At 43.3% G+C, this 15,464-nt stretch overlaps 1 protein-coding gene across 1 annotated transcript; it reads right to left on the reverse strand.

Moving 5' to 3' along the window:
• Positions 1 to 3,583: 3,583 nt before the first annotated feature.
• Positions 3,584 to 7,774, reverse strand: SDF2L1 (stromal cell derived factor 2 like 1). Its single transcript, XM_036393303.2, has 3 exons — positions 7,579 to 7,774; positions 6,643 to 6,839; positions 3,584 to 5,459 (listed from the first exon to the last, which is right to left on the reverse strand). Exons 1-3 carry the CDS (start codon positions 7,745 to 7,747, stop codon positions 5,181 to 5,183), a joined length of 645 nt encoding a protein of 214 aa, XP_036249196.1. The 5' UTR covers positions 7,748 to 7,774; the 3' UTR covers positions 3,584 to 5,180.
• Between the last annotated feature and the right edge of the window lie 7,690 nt (positions 7,775 to 15,464).

Consider the following 15,464-nt stretch of genomic DNA (forward strand, 5'->3'; position numbering starts at 1 on the left):
GGCATCAGCAGAAGAAAAATAACATCGGGCACCTACTGCGTATTATGTTCAGCTGTTGTTTGAGTTGCACTTAGATTCATCCCACCTACTTCGATTTTCAGTACAGCACACACTTGTACTAATTATTAGTACTCAGAAAATGAAGCCGAGGTGGATAAATCATAACCACCACGAGGATCAAGCAAAGAGCCACGGATCTGAGCCAAAGCTAAACAGTCCTCCAAAGCCAGCATCCACACATTATTTTTACAATTAATAAAAAGCACATAGGAAGTAATTACACAGCTTTACATCTTGTACACATTCTGATTAATTTGTAATGTGTTTCATAAAGGTTTGAGACCCTGGAGATGTCATACAGCTTCTAACACTTCTTATCCTAATGAAGCAGGACACCATTTTCACAAAGGACAGGAGACAGATGAATCCCTCACAGAACAGCAGCTTGAATCAGTCTCAGAGCTATCACAGGATTTCACTGTGAACTTTATGCTAATTTAGAATTAGCACAATACCAAATATAGTAAAAAGGCTTTTATAATCAGTCCAATTTGATGCAATTTAAATAGAAAGAAGTACTGAACAGTGTAGCTGCTGAAGTCTACTTTTCAAGGTGCTCACTACATTCCCTCCTTGCTCATATACACCCAAAATAAACCAGTACTGTCCTCACAGGAATTGGCTGACCATGTCTCAATCAATTTCCATGCATTACTGCAATTACAGCAAGTTTGATTCAGGTAACAGATGAGAAGGAGCTAATGCTGGGTTTCCCTCTTTTGCACAGAAAATAAAAATTATTATGTGTAAATACCGCACACCCTACCAAAGAATTTATAACCATGGGAGCACTAAGATGCTTCGAATATCCCTGGAAATAAAAGGAAGAGGTATGAAATACTTCTTCCTTTAGGTTCCTAAGGTTTTTCAAAATGCTTAAAGTTTATTACTGTTTGTGACCTGCATGCATAACAAACCCTAAGGTAATGTCCAAATTGCCTTGTGTTTCCTACATAACTCCAGGGTGGTAAGGTTGAATGTTTCATTCTTCCTTGAGGAAGAAAACCATGCCCTGTGTTTCCTACCCCACCAGACAGAACCAAGCACAGTGAAGAGGGAAAGCATTTCCTTAGCTTCAAATATTCCTGTTTAACTTATTCTCTTGCTTCCTTAAAAAGCTAAATGACACAACCACAAGTGTATCCCCAAACACGAGTTCCTGAAAGGCAGCTGATGAAACAGCCATGTTATGAAGCAATTATTTATCAAAGATAATCGATTGGTGGCCCAGGGCTGGATTACAGGAGACGTTTTTAAAGAGAAAATTGCAAAACCAAAAGGGCACAGATGCAAACTCAAAACTAGGAAAGCGGCATCAGCATCAGACACCCTACATACTCAAATCTCTGACGGGCTCTCAGCTGCCAGCAGGGAATTTAGCAAAGAGGCAGCAAGGATGCCAAGCAGGGAGTCAGACACCAGCAGGATGCTGCTGCTGGAAGAGGACACTGCCACAGTTCAGCCTCTGCCTAGGCCAGGTGTGAAATGTGGAGCATCTACAGTGTCAGCCTCTGCTTCAGAGCTGGGGAAGGCAGGTAGAAGACAGAGAAGATTCAGCAAAACTAACAGGCTTACAAATACTGCTGAGGAAGATTCATTGTTACAGGCTTGTTTTGACTGGATTTTTTCCTCTTAGAAAGATATGCTAATTTAACCTAATAAGAACAGATATACCCAATTAGTATTCCTAAACACAATAAATTAAATTATGGTTATACCATTTAAATACAAACACTGGTTTATATTTAGCCTCAACATTCAGAATGAAGAATCAATGAGCAACACATCCCTTCCAGCACACTGGAAGAACTAAACCCAGGTTTCATTCATCCTGACTAAAAAGTCAAAGTGTGTGGCAAGCGTTCATATGCAGAGCAGTTGTACAGAGCTTTAAAGAGCTTCCAGAAATAGAGGAAAAATATCTGTAGGCACACACTTGCCTAGAAATTAACATATCTAAGGAACTCTTTGTCATTTCATATTGAACTAGATATATAAGTATGTGTAAAATGCACTATTTGACAGATTTCAAAGACTGACTAGCAACTATTCCCGCTGAGAACAATTATAAATACAGATCCTTCTAATTCTTTCCCCAAAAGCCTTTCTGGTTTCTTAAAGGAGGAGTACAAAGCAACATTGGTGCACCTTTTCAGAGAGTTCTTGTAGTAAAATGTGAGCAACAGGAAAGCACCTGTTCTTTCTTATTTGAGAGGATTATTTTCTGCTAGCATCAGAAGACAAAATAAACTGGTTTCATTTAACCTTGAAGCATACAAAGAATTTTGACAGGAGGTATAAAATGTATCATTTTAAAATAAAGGAAAATAAAGAAACAAAACAGAATTCCCAACTTTTGTATCTACATCTCTCAGTATTTCATGTTTTACCCTAGAGCCCCAACAGCTTTAGGCAGACAGTAAAATCACATGGAAAACAAATATCTCCACACAGCAATACAAAAAACAGATTCTCCAAGTCTCTAATCCTCACCCATGGGGGCAGGACTGAAAAGTTGAATTATAAGCAGCCAAAGTAAATAAAAACACCTGAATCACACTCTGAAATCTCAGTACTTGCAAAGGAGCACAAGCTATCATTTTTCACAGCTATAATTTTTGCACTTCCTACGTTAACATGACTTGTGTAGCCAGAATTCAGCATGCTAGGGGTACCAATAGTTCTTGATGCACTATATTACACCTTCCCAAAGTAAGATGTACTTCAAACAGCCTTATTTGAGAGTCCTTCAGACCACCACTCAGGGATAAAAATTGGGGAAAAATCCCAACCAAGCAAAATCCCCCCCAACTATTGTGACACACACCCAAGTGAAATATTAAGTCTAAGCAACGTCTACACTTTGGTCAGAATCAGAAGTGGAGGAAACTCAGCTCACAGGAATATTGTTGAACACGTCTTTAAATAAAGCAGTCATGGGTATATCTGTGTGTGGCAGCTTGGTTCTTTAGGAACAAAAGGCACAAATATTTTTCAAAACAGAACATAAGAAAGTAAGCAATAATGACTAAAAGTCAGTTTTTTCACAGCCTCACCAAACCAATTTGGTTCAAATCCAGAACAGAAAGTCAAAGGTCCAGTGAGAGCCCACTCAAGCATAATAAATAAGACTGAAAGCCACCTTTGCCAGGGTCAGAAACATCCAGGCACAGACCATCATTGGGTGGGGATAATACCTGGCACACAGACTGAGATGAGCCCCACAGCTCTACCCCTTCTCAGCCAATTCAGTATTCCACAGGTGCACAAACACTAGTCCCATTGGTGTAGGCACAAAGCATTTTAGCTCTTAGTGAACTCAGAGAGCTCATTGTCAAGACTTTCTTCCTCCTGTCAAATGCCATCGCATTTCTTGTGTTTATGTATATAACACCTTCAAAAGAAAAGCTCTCCTTCGTAAGGGAAAAGCTTGTTTATGCAGGTTTGTTTTGTTTTTAAATAGTTATCCTTTTATAGCTATAACCTCAATACCAATTAGTCAAGAGTATCAGTGAACCTGAAATATTAATCACAGGAAAGTTTATTTCTAATACAAAACAGCAAAAGCCAGTCCACTTAATCTCCAAAATGCCTGCAATCCTTAAATACACACATGCAACTAAAATTACTAGAAAAACATTCTTACCTTTTCCTTTGAAGAAAAATGGCAAGGTACACAGAAATGCTGTTACAGAGGTTCCTTGTTCCATAGGGTTTGGACAGATCTTCCCTAGCAGGAAATCCTTAAATAAAGCCTGGAGCCAGCACTCCTGCATGAGGTGCACAGAGCAGCCTGCTGGATTTGTAAAGCTGAACTCAACTGCCTACTGCACCCTCTCAACACAACACCAACACTGAAGCTCCCAACTGCAGCTGTAAGAGCAGTAAATCAGTTTCCTGCCTCTTTAACTGATTGACTAACGAGCACTGTAATCAGTAAACTATTCACACATGGAAACAAGAACACCTGAATGTTCTGACTTTTCTCACTGATTTCGTGAGCTTCTCAATTTCAGACAAAATCACAAATACATGGTATTTTGAATTTTAATCAGTATTTCCAGTACCACTGTGTAAAAATGCACTGAAGAATCAATTCCTTTTCACAGAGGAACACAGAAATTCTTAACTCGTTCAGTGAAGATTCCTTGCTAGCACTCCAGTGCATATCACTCTGTCAGAAATCCATGGCCAAACCATTGTCTCAGGTTTTTTTTGCTTTTCTGGATTCACACATACAAAGCCCCACAAAGATGTATGCCTCACTATTTATTCACCTGGATTGTCATACTGATCTTGTAGTGACATAGAAGTAAGTCAAATTTAACTGTTCCTTTACACCATGAGAAACTGTGTAAAATTCCAATATTAATTAAGCAAGCAGCAGTTTTCTGCACCTGTTCATAGAGCAGAGCAGCCTTACCAATGGACAGTCAGCTGTACCACCCCTACTAGAACATCTGAATTTCTTGGACAAAGTAAAACTCTTAAAATTTTGTCTTCTTACTCCAACACACACAATATTTTCAAATTTTCCAATACAATACAGAATGAAACTCTCATAAGACATTTGATGCAATTTTCAAATGAATACTTTTTTTAAACTCAAAGACTGAATAGCTGACTACAAGTCATTCAAAACCACCGTATTTCAGAATCATTTTTCCGTTTCTACACTCAATCCATCTCCTCATCAATAACATTCTTTCACTAGGATGTAGAAATCAGTTTCTAAATATTTAATTATAGCTGGAAAAAGATTACAAAATACAAAGTTTTATTGTACTTGAGACTAGAGGAAAGTATTACTTTCATTTCTCCATTTCCTTTGAATTCGAGAAAAAGTAACAAGCAAACAAATGACAACAAAACCTAACAGATGCATGAACTAGTTTCACCAATAAAGCTTGGAAATTCAGAAAGGACTTCACCAAATAAATGTCAGTGGCCGAACCTGGCAGAAGCCATTCCCCACAGAAGTGCTGCATTCCTAGAATGAACTAATGCCCTTCAGTAACACAAAAAATCAGTCACCCAGGCAAGGCAGGACTTAGAAGAGACCAAGGATTAACATCTCCAAACACTGGAGTCACACAAAGCGTTTTGGATCCTGTGTCAACTCAGAGCTCATCATGTTTTGCAGGGTCCAGACTGGGTTTGATGAAGACTCCCTCCATGGCTTTCCAATAGTTGTGGTGGTTGGCAGCAGGCATGCCATGAACCTCCCGCTGGCCTCGGATGGGGTGCCCGTACTGCTCCCCCGTGATGGACAGGAACACCTCGGTGCCCACGTGCTTGAAGCGCACGGCATCCTCCCGCTCCCAGTAAGAACCACTGCACTGCACAATCCAGAAATCCAGGTCATCTCCTTCGCCATCATCCCCAAAGGCACTTACTTCCTGTTAGAGACACAAGCTTCCTGAAGTGAAAGTGTAAGCAAACACCTCCAGGACACACAAACACCAACCACAGACCCAGCAGAGTTCAAAGACAAGGATGGGGAAAGCAGTGCTGTTGTTCTGCTTTGTCAACAGTTACTGAAGCCAGAAGCAGTAAGGCTCTACCAGACAATCTGAACACAAAGCGCCAACAAACTCCAACCTGTAATCTGAGCAAAAAGTGCTGAAAAAGCTCCAAACAAAACAAAACCTCACAATGATAGATGAACATTCTTACCTTAATGACAATATATGAAGTGTCTACACTGAAAAATGAAACTCAGGGAATGTTTCAGAGTCAATCTTTCCCTTAAACAATTCATTTGAAATGTTATTTTTCCATCACTTTTAATAATCAGATTATTGAGACACCCTACACAGAGCTGAACCTTATTGTTTCAGTCATTTTACTCATGATGAAAGAAAAAATTTTTCCACAGAGTCAGAGCTTCCAAGTTTGAATGTAACAACCTATCTACACAGCCTGACATGACTAACAACAAAAATCTTCCAACAACCACATTATTTATGAGAGATTTTCCATCTTGGAGAAGTATTTGTTCTGGGGCTGAATTACAGTTAGAAATTACACTCTTCTAGATATGTACAAAACTATAATTAAGTATGATTGCAAGAGCAGCTCAGTTTTCCTGTGGAAGTAGGACAGAAAAATATGAACAGTGAAATGAAATAGGGATAGCAAGAAGACAACTGAGACTAATACACTGGATGACCAAGGAATATGGACATGGGATGCCAAATGGTATGACACATGACTAGTTGCCTGGCTCTAGAGCAATCTTCACAATGTTGAGGGAGATACTCAATCTCTTGCATCTAGAAAACACCAAACATTTCAGAACAGCCTTCCCAGCAGCAACAGTGCAGAAAAATAAAAAAAGCAGATTTGTTAAAAGTACTGTGAAATACCAATGCTGGCACATACTATATTACCTCTGTCAAAAACTGAAATACATAATTTCAAGATGCAGAAAAGCCTATACTTGAATCTGGATATGCACAGACATACTGCTTCTGGCAGCTGGTACTCAAGCCTGATTCTCCAAAAAACCAAGCAACTGGAGAGACTATTGTCAATAGCATGTGCTACTTGTACAAAAGCTTAAGATTTAAACCAACTCACTTGGTTATTGGAGAGTGGTGATGGGAAGTGATGAGTGTGCAGATTTTTCCCAGTGTTAACGTGGGTGAGTCGTATGGCTTGCCCACATTTCACTGGTGTCCCACGCTGGCAACTGTTGTCACTCTTCCCACGGATCCGCCAGTAGCTGTTGGCATCATCTGAGGCTTCAACTCCTGTCACTGACTGCTGCCCACTTCCTGTTTGAATAAAATTAAATTACACAAGACTTATCCCGCTTCCTCAGTTCCAACAGACATGAGAAAACTACAGAAATCTGCTTTAATGTTGTCATGCCTTTGTGTACAAGACGCTTAATTCTCACAGTCCATTTACTGACTGCAAAAGGAATGCAGGTACCAAATCATCTTTCAGATGGAAGCAGGGAAACACAGCATGTGTTAGCAGATGCACACTGTCAAAGTTCATGGTGAACACAAGAAAAAAAATCTGATCCATGACAGGTACTATTCACACCATCCCACCTTTATCAAAAATACTATCAAGGTCTTCGTGTTGCCCAACACACCAACATCCTCGTTGCTAGAACAGGCACTGGGAAGGTGCTGCTGAGGGCCGTGACACAGAGCAGGGCTTACCTCAGGAGAGGGCAAAGCAGCCCTGCCACATCCCGGCTCCAGGGCCCACAAAGCAGCTGACACATCTTCCTGACATCTTCCTGTCCCACAGGCCTCAGCATCCCCCTGTCCCTGCCGTGTCTCCCGCCCATCCCTACACCCCATCCCGGGCCTGCCGCTTCCCTCTGCACCAGGGATACGAACCTCGGGACACTCCAACTTCTCCACCTTCCCCACCACCCTCATTGCCTGCCCACCCCCGCCATTTCCCTGTCAGGCACGACCTGTCCCCCGCCGCTTCCTCGGCCCCTCACAGCCCGTGCCCCGCCATGTTCCAGCTCCCCTGCCAGGCCCTGCTCACCGGAGCCGTACTTGACCTCATGCGAGTGGAGCCGTACGCTGTGGCGGGTGTTGAGCAGTTTCAGCACCGAGCCGCAAGTCACGGCGCCCGGCGCCGACTCCCTGCCGTGGCACAGCCCGGGCAGCAGCGCCAGGAGCAGCAGCGGGAAGAGGCGGCGGCCGCACCGCATCGCGCCGCACCCGGCCGGCCCCGCCGCCCCCTCAGCCCCGCCGCCACTGCCCCCCTCAGCGCGGCCCTTCCGCTCCCCCGCGCGGGCCCAGCGACCGCCCCGCCCTCCGCCGCGCTCAGCCAATCCCCACCCGCCCCCCCACTCCGCCGCGCGTTCTCATTGGGCTACGGCGAACCGGCAAGGAGGGGAGTGGCCAATCAGAGAGCGCGGCGTGGCGGCCCCCCTCGTGTGAGGACGCGAAGGAGAACTGAGGGCGCTCTCCCTCACGGGGCCGGTCGGGGCCGCGCTGCCGCCCCCGGGCCCGGAGCGGTGTTACCGCCGGCTGCTGGGCACCCCCGGGGCAGCGCTGACACGGCTCTGCAGTTTGCCCTTGCTGAGAACGTAGGAGGAGAGGCCAGGTCTGTCAGTGCGACCCTCTCGTCTAACGTGGTCTGGGCTGTATGAAAAATCACAGCCAGGTCAGGCTGAGGGGTTGTTAAAGGGCCTCGGTGGAAAACGTGCTGTGGGTAGGACCGGCCGGTTATTACCGGAGCCAGGGAAGGACAAATGTCCTGACAGCGAGAGCAGTGCCAGAGACAGACCGGCCCGGAGGTCACAGCCCAGGTACGGGCAGTGCTCGGATCCCGCCTCGGGGAGCCGCAGTTGCACTGTCAGGTCAATCAGCCCCTGCTGTTCCATTCAGGCCGCTTCTAGCTCAGAGCTGGCAGGCGGCACATTTAGCTCTGCTCCTCCCTGCAGTTCTGGCTGTTAGAACGGAGTAAATATCTACCCATTTGGGGGATTTACAGAGAAAAGTAACACAGTGTTGAAAAACAAAGGGAATTCATGTTTGTGAAGTGACTTGGATGATAATTACAGCTCCAGTAATTTCTGAGTTATATTAGAGCTTCTAATGATAGGGCATAAACACTACACAAAGAACAACTAGCAACGGTTGTTGTAACATTAAGCTGTAGCAATAACATAACATCTTTGCTTTTGGATCCCAAAGTTCACCTTCTGTGCGTCAATCTCTTGCAAAGTTCTTATAACTAAGAAATTATTAAGCTCTATTCTGTAGAAAAAAAAAAAAGCACAAATTCACAAACATACTGTCCTTTATTGCATCGTTTTGCAAACTGAAGAAATACCCCCCCCAAAAAAAAAAAAAAATCTCAGTAATAGGCAGCCATTGACAAAGGACACTTGAAGTCCTACACAGTTCTTTTACCTCTGAAGCAGCTCAGTGGGTTTACCCATGTACCACATCACAGCCTTGTGTGAGCCCCATGTAAAACTGTGAATAATTCAAAGTAATTCAAAAGAGCAAAAGATTTTGATCTTAGTGGCAAGGAAACAGGTAGAAGGACTCCCATCTTGTGACTTACGTCTTTGTAATAATGGTATTTTGTCTTTGCAACAGCAAAGAACTAAACCACTGCATTTGATATTACAAGATGATTTAGAAAGCACATTAGTGCTGCTGGGTAGTGCAAACATCATAAGATGCTCAGCTGACTCTCTCTTCCACCAGTCCTGAAGCTGCAAGGTTTTTTCCTTTTTTCCTGCCCATGTGATACCACTCAATCAAATGGTTTGCTTTTTTGTGCTGGCTTTGGCCTGTTTTCCATAGCTGTACCTACATTTGAGAAAAATCTCTGACTTAAATGCCAGGCCAGCATTAAAACAAGCCCAAGTACTAAACACAGGTCACATATAAGTGTGTGTCTATATACACACACACACACACACAGACACACACAGAGTGTGCTTTCCTCAGACTTAAAACTCAGTTCCTAGTGCTGGAGGTATAAAGCTTTATTCACAGAAAAGCAAAAGCTCCCCCACTGACAGTCAAATGCCATATTTTTAGGTCATTCTAAGCAGCCTTGCTGTGCTAGCTAAGACAACAACAACCAGTTTCCTGATGCCAGTCTGCAGGAGGTGCTTGGCACTGCCAGGGCAGCCCTGTTCCTTGGTGGTGGCAGGTTGGCTCTGGGAGACATCCTGCACCATTCAGAATTTTGGGAGGTGGCAGCCCACTCGGGGTCACAGGCACCTGGGTGGGGGGCAGACCCCTGGACACGAGTGCCAGCCCTTTTCTGTGGGAAACAAAACTCACCATCCCAGTATTGCTTCTGTTGTTATAACTGGGGCAAAACCAGATGTCTGTGGTTGCCATTTTAGCCGTGGAAAATCAATCATATGGGGCTTTAGCTGGCACCTGTCTGTCTTTCTGGGAGGTCGCTGCATCTCAGTGCATTTAGTGCCGTTTACACGGTGCTCCCTACAACGCTTTTCAGTCCCACTTTAGAAACATAATTGGGTTAGAACGGCTGCCAGCAAAGAGCCATCAATGCCTAACACCCACGGCAATTAACCAGCACCTCATTGCCACAGGGCCCTCCATTGTTTCTGCTAGATTGCTGTAAGCTCCAGGTAAAATTGCCTCAGAAATTGTGTGGCTTCACCTTGGTCATGGGAACATCAGCTTTTTTGGATGGGAATCTTTATGATTCTTGTTTATGCACAGAAACAAAATAATTCAACAGTGCTGTAAAAGGGGAGAATATAAAATATAACTACAAAGCCTTCAATCACTCAAACACCCCCCATCATTATGCACAATTGATTTTCAAGCATTTTGGAAACTCTTGCCATTTCCACTCAGGCGCAGCTGTAGGTATAACCTGGCCCTCCCTGAGAAAATGATTGAGCAGTGCCAAATGCTTTTAACATACAGGAATAAAAAATCTGTGGCACAAGACAATTTCAGAGGGTGTATGCTTAGCCAAAGCAACAGATTATAGAAAAAGGATATAGCTTTTATATTGGTCTTTGTTTAAACTTTCTTTGGCTTTAAACTTTCTGTTTGATTTGCATGACTGGAGCAGTTACTGGCAGCTAAGGTAGCAGAGCTGGCAGCTCCTGGGTGTGATCCACACTCCAAAATGCACTGATGCATCTTTTGGTACAGACAGCCCTTGATTTAAGGAGAACACTGCAGCAACACCTGGGCTCTTTCTCAGACCAACACAAACCTTAGGCAAACCAGACAGGGGCAGTTCTGAAGCCATTACTACCTGATACAGAACAAGCCCACATGAGCCCTTCCATTGGCTTTTCTCTGTATCTGGTCCCTTCTCTGATGCCAATAAAGATGAACTCTACTGAACTCAACAGAGTAGCTGTGGACAATCAAATCTGCAAAGATTGTGTGCTTTTTTTCTGTCTCCTTCTTTCACTCCACACTGAGGAACAGCTGGTTATAAACCTCACTTCAGATGAAACATTTGTCTCCACTGGCATGCCTTGCAGCAGAGCTCTTCCAACTGTGACCCCTAAGCCTCATACACACAGTGAACAGAGTAATAATGATAAAATGTGTCAGCTGGGGAGAAATCCAAGTGATAAAAAATGACTTGCCAAAAATTTATAGAATTCCAGTTTCTTATCACTCGGCCTAAATTGTTTAAGGATTAGATAACCAAAATAATTTGCTCAGATTTTTGCATTCAGTAGCTATAAACATAATGTAAGAATAAGCAGAGTAAGTAAATAAGCAGAAGACATTTGACAAAAAAGTATTAATATATACATATTTACATATTTAAATTGAAGATTTTTTCATCTGGGGGAGAAGATTTGATGTTTTTTAATTGCTGTCTTCTCTTTCTAGTCTTTGAGGTAGAGAGGGTTTCCTGGGAAGTTCTGCAGAGTCCTGGCAATGTGTCTGTCACTGTCACCATCTCTCAGCCACTCTCCTGCCTGATGCTTGTCCTCCAAGAGCAGGGGATCTCCCCTCAGAACCCCAAAGGAATTAATCTGCATTTCCATTCCATCAACTGGGTTTTTCACATGTTTTCAGTGATGCTGGGAGGTGACAACAATCACTGTAAGTGATCTGCCAGATGAACTTTCCTGTGTAGTGACGCTGCTGAGGTGTTACCCATGTTTGCATTAATTCTTTTTTTTGCCCCCTTAAAATAAGGACCTGCCTCTTAAATTGTTTTTAATGACTCCTGATCAACATTTGCAATAATCAATAACTCTGCTTTTGTTTAGACAGTGTAAGTTGAAGCTGAGGAAGTTATTTAGAATTGGTAGGCATGGATTGGAATTGTTGTTTTGATGATTAGCTTCTATTTTAGAACAAGAATGTAAAAATGCAGTGTATGTTACATCAGTTCAGGCAGCTTTTAAAATAACTTCTTCATGGGATTTGAAAAATCTCTAGACATCTGTTTCAGTGGTACGTAAGTATTAATGTAATTCTGAAAATTCCACAGAACGTCTATGCATCTTTTACAATAACTTTCAGAGAAGTCAAACTGAATTCCTGATGCAATCAAAGAGTTCATGGAATCAGACAGTCTAGGTTTAGCTATTAATGTGCACAGTTAAACAGAACCTGTTTTGGACCTATCATTTAATTGTCTAGGAGAAATATTCCCCATCTGAACTCTTTTTTGGCCAGGTGTCTTTATAGACCTCAACATCAGGCAAAAAGGTATCTGGAAAAGGAATGTGCAGGCTTTACATCATCTCAACCCCAGTTAGAGGTCACAGATGCTGTAGTTTAGTTCATATTCAAATATTAACTTTTACCACACATTAGACACTGAAGGAAATGCAGCAGAGAGAAAAGAACCCTCTGAAAAAAGGGAGAGTGTTTAAAAACTCACCATCCATGAGCCACAGTTTCACCAAGGACCAGAGGCCTGCCAGGTGCATCAGGAGGGATTTGAGTCTGGTGCTTTTAGCAGTCCTCCATAATTTAATGCCAAGTGTCAAGTTAATAAGAAGGTCACAATGGCAAATTTTGCCTTTCAGGCACCTTGCTAGGACTACACACCTTGCCAGGCATTATTTTGTGCTGGTAAATTCAGGTATTTCAGACATGGATGAAGGAAGGTGACAGGTACTGCCTGGCTGTCACATGAAACCAGGGAAGCCTTTCCCTCTTCACAGAGTGAAATCCCCCAGAGTTTGGGGGTTTCAAACCTTTTTGATGCAGGATGGAAGAAGCTGTTCTAGGGATGAAAAACTGTAGTTTAAGCATTTCTACAGAAGCCACTGAACTTCAAAGATTTACAAAACCTCTGAGGCTAGAACAGATTACAAAACCTGTGAGGCTGGGACAGAGAAGAAAATGTTTACATCTTTTCATTTAAAAAATGGATTTTACTTTGTCTCATTTCAACGCCTTTTAGAGTTCACACTTTCAACAAAATTTCATGCAAGGAAAAGACAAACAAAGTCCTACTGTGCTACCATTGTAATCCTAAATGAACTAACTAACTGCAGCCAAGGGAACATGAAAAAGAAAACACATTTTTTATGTCAACATGTAAACAGATGCCTTGTTGGAAGCAGGAATTGTTGGAAAACACTTCTGTGAAATACAGGAAACCTCAGCATTTCTACTGATTAACTCAAAGTTCAGGGAAAGAAATTCAAGCTCAAAAGCAGTGAAGCACTTGAGGATGGTGAGAGCTCCTGCTGGCTTTTGCAGCTAAGCTGAGGTTGGGCTGTGTTTTGTTTTAGTTAAGCTGGAAGATGCAGCCTCTCCTTAGTCCATGTCCTGGCTTATGCAGCTCCACCAGAAATCCTGGCCAATGTGCCTGTCCTCACTGCAGAGAAGAGACTGTCCAGACGAAGTCTGCCTTGCCTTTCAGCTCCAGGCTGAGTTTGTAAGGACCTTTCAGCTCTGGGCTCTTTGGGGTCAGCTGCAAGGGCTGTCCTGGCAGCCAGCTGGGGGTGCAGGCTGCAGAGGGAGCACTGCTGCCAAGGGGATGTGGCACAGGAGCAAGGTTTGCTTGCTGGGGAATATTTGCTTCCAGTGACAGGAAGGAGAGCTGGATAAACAGGTATGAAATCAGAAAAGAAAAGCCTCCAGGAAGTGCATTAAATATTTAAGAAGGATGTTACTGTTAATAGCATTAAATACATACTAAGGTTAAGAAGGCTGAGAAGCCAAGCTTTGTCTAAGATTCTTATGTTGTGCCTCTCACCTCTGCAGAGTCAGGTTCACTTCTAGAAAGAGGCAGAAAACCCCAGAGTTTGCATTGGCAAAGAGAGGAGGTGCTTATTTTATGATTCATGACATTCCTTCAGAATTGTGCTGACTTCAGCTGTTGCAGTAACAGCACTCATCAGTAAGTGAAGCCTCTTGGGGAACGTGGGCAGGCTGTGACGTTCATCTCCCAGAAGGGGAAGCAAGTAGCAGGTGCACAAATATCCCCTCTGAAATGCCAAGGGCACTGAAAACCTTTACAGAACATCAAAAACTTTTCTATAACAGAGCCATACAACTATCAAATGACAGAAAAGCTCACAGGAATTGCCTGAATGAAGGTTTAGCAAGTTGTCTATATCATTTTAGCATGATCTGTTTAGAATTTCATTTCATAGAATTATTTTCTAAGAGAAAATGTCACTGAAGAGGCAGAAGTCTGTCTTCCAGCTCTCACCATCATTTCCAGTAGTCATCACTCATTTACATGAGAAGGGAAAGAGCAAGAAAGAGTAAGAAAGTGACAAACAGCTGATGTCCCCTCTTGATGCAGAGAAGTCTCCCATGCTCCCAGTGCTGCCCATTTTGGGGCCTATAGGGAGAGCACAGCCTAGGAACCAAATTCTACCATGAATGATATTGTTACCACCCATTCTGTTTTTATTTTTCTCCTTCAAAGTATCAGAATAAACTTACAAATTATCATCCAAAACTTAGGTACCCATCAAAGTGCCCTCTCAGGCTAATGGAAACAAAGTTTTGTGGCAGTTTGCTACGTGGACTGCAATTTATGGGAGCCTAAAGATCAGCAGGGCTGCAACCTACCTCAAGGCAGTGATTCCAAATTCCTTGTTAGGAGACAGACCTGGAAAACCATTACTCCCACAGGTGTTCATGCCCCCAGACAGATGTTTCAAACTTCAGGTGTGGAAAGGGTGCAGTTTCCTCTGCTGAAGCGTGCTTCTGTCTCCAAACTGATGGTCCTTGCTTTGCTGAAGATGGTCAGTCTCTGGCTGTGCCTACAAGTCATGTCCTTGACTTTGGGGCATGGGCACGCTGGCTGTCTTTTAGGGATTGAACTCTCTGGTTTCTTTATACATGAATTAAGCAGCAGGATTGTCAGCCCATTCCTACAGAAACAACCCTTAAAGCCTTTTCCAACCAATTTCACTCCAGCTGCTCTTCCAAGAAGCCAGTGCTTGCCTTGTCAGCTGTTTCTGCACTTACCTCCCTGCTGGCACAGGTTCAGAGGTGGAAATCACCATCATCCATGCAAGAGTCCCAGTCCCAGTGTGATCCCTGCTTCCTGGAACAAGTTACAGCAAACACCAAGACAGCTACCCTGGATCCGTGGACATGTTACCAAGGCACTTTCTGAGCTGCCATTCTCCCTACCTCAACCACGAGTTTGTTGTTTCTCCTGCAATATCAGAAGTGGGTGAATGTTTTGGGATAACACTACAGACCAAGAAGGGGGTTGTTCTGCTCAGATAGAACTTCATCGTCTTCCACAGGTGAAAAATGCAGGCTGACAGTATCTTCCACTCTCCATTTCAAGCTGAGTACTTGGCACTTTCACTTTCATTCTGGTAGATCCAGAATAGCTTTTCTGCACTAAGGAAAAGCAGTTAAATGCCAGGACAAATAAGATTTTACATGCAGCCTGATGGAGAACTGGCTGGCATCCAGCACTGAATGACAGCACGTTAGAAGCTGCCCTTC

The sequence above is a fragment of the Molothrus ater genome, chromosome 18, assembly GCF_012460135.2.
Source record: "Molothrus ater isolate BHLD 08-10-18 breed brown headed cowbird chromosome 18, BPBGC_Mater_1.1, whole genome shotgun sequence".
Classification (NCBI taxonomy): domain Eukaryota; kingdom Metazoa; phylum Chordata; class Aves; order Passeriformes; family Icteridae; genus Molothrus; species Molothrus ater.

Bases quoted from the DNA above. Each gene is read 5' to 3' on its own strand.
- SDF2L1 (XM_036393303.2), bottom strand. From the start codon at position 7,747: ATGCGGTGCGGCCGCCGCCTCTTCCCGCTGCTGCTCCTGGCGCTGCTG. The intron at 6,840-7,578 runs GTGAGCAGGGCC...TTATTCAAACAG, and splicing joins TGAGGTCAAGTACGGCTCCG to GAAGTGGGCAGCAGTCAGTG. The intron at 5,460-6,642 runs GTGAGTTGGTTT...TGTCTCTAACAG, and splicing joins CACCACTCTCCAATAACCAA to GAAGTAAGTGCCTTTGGGGA.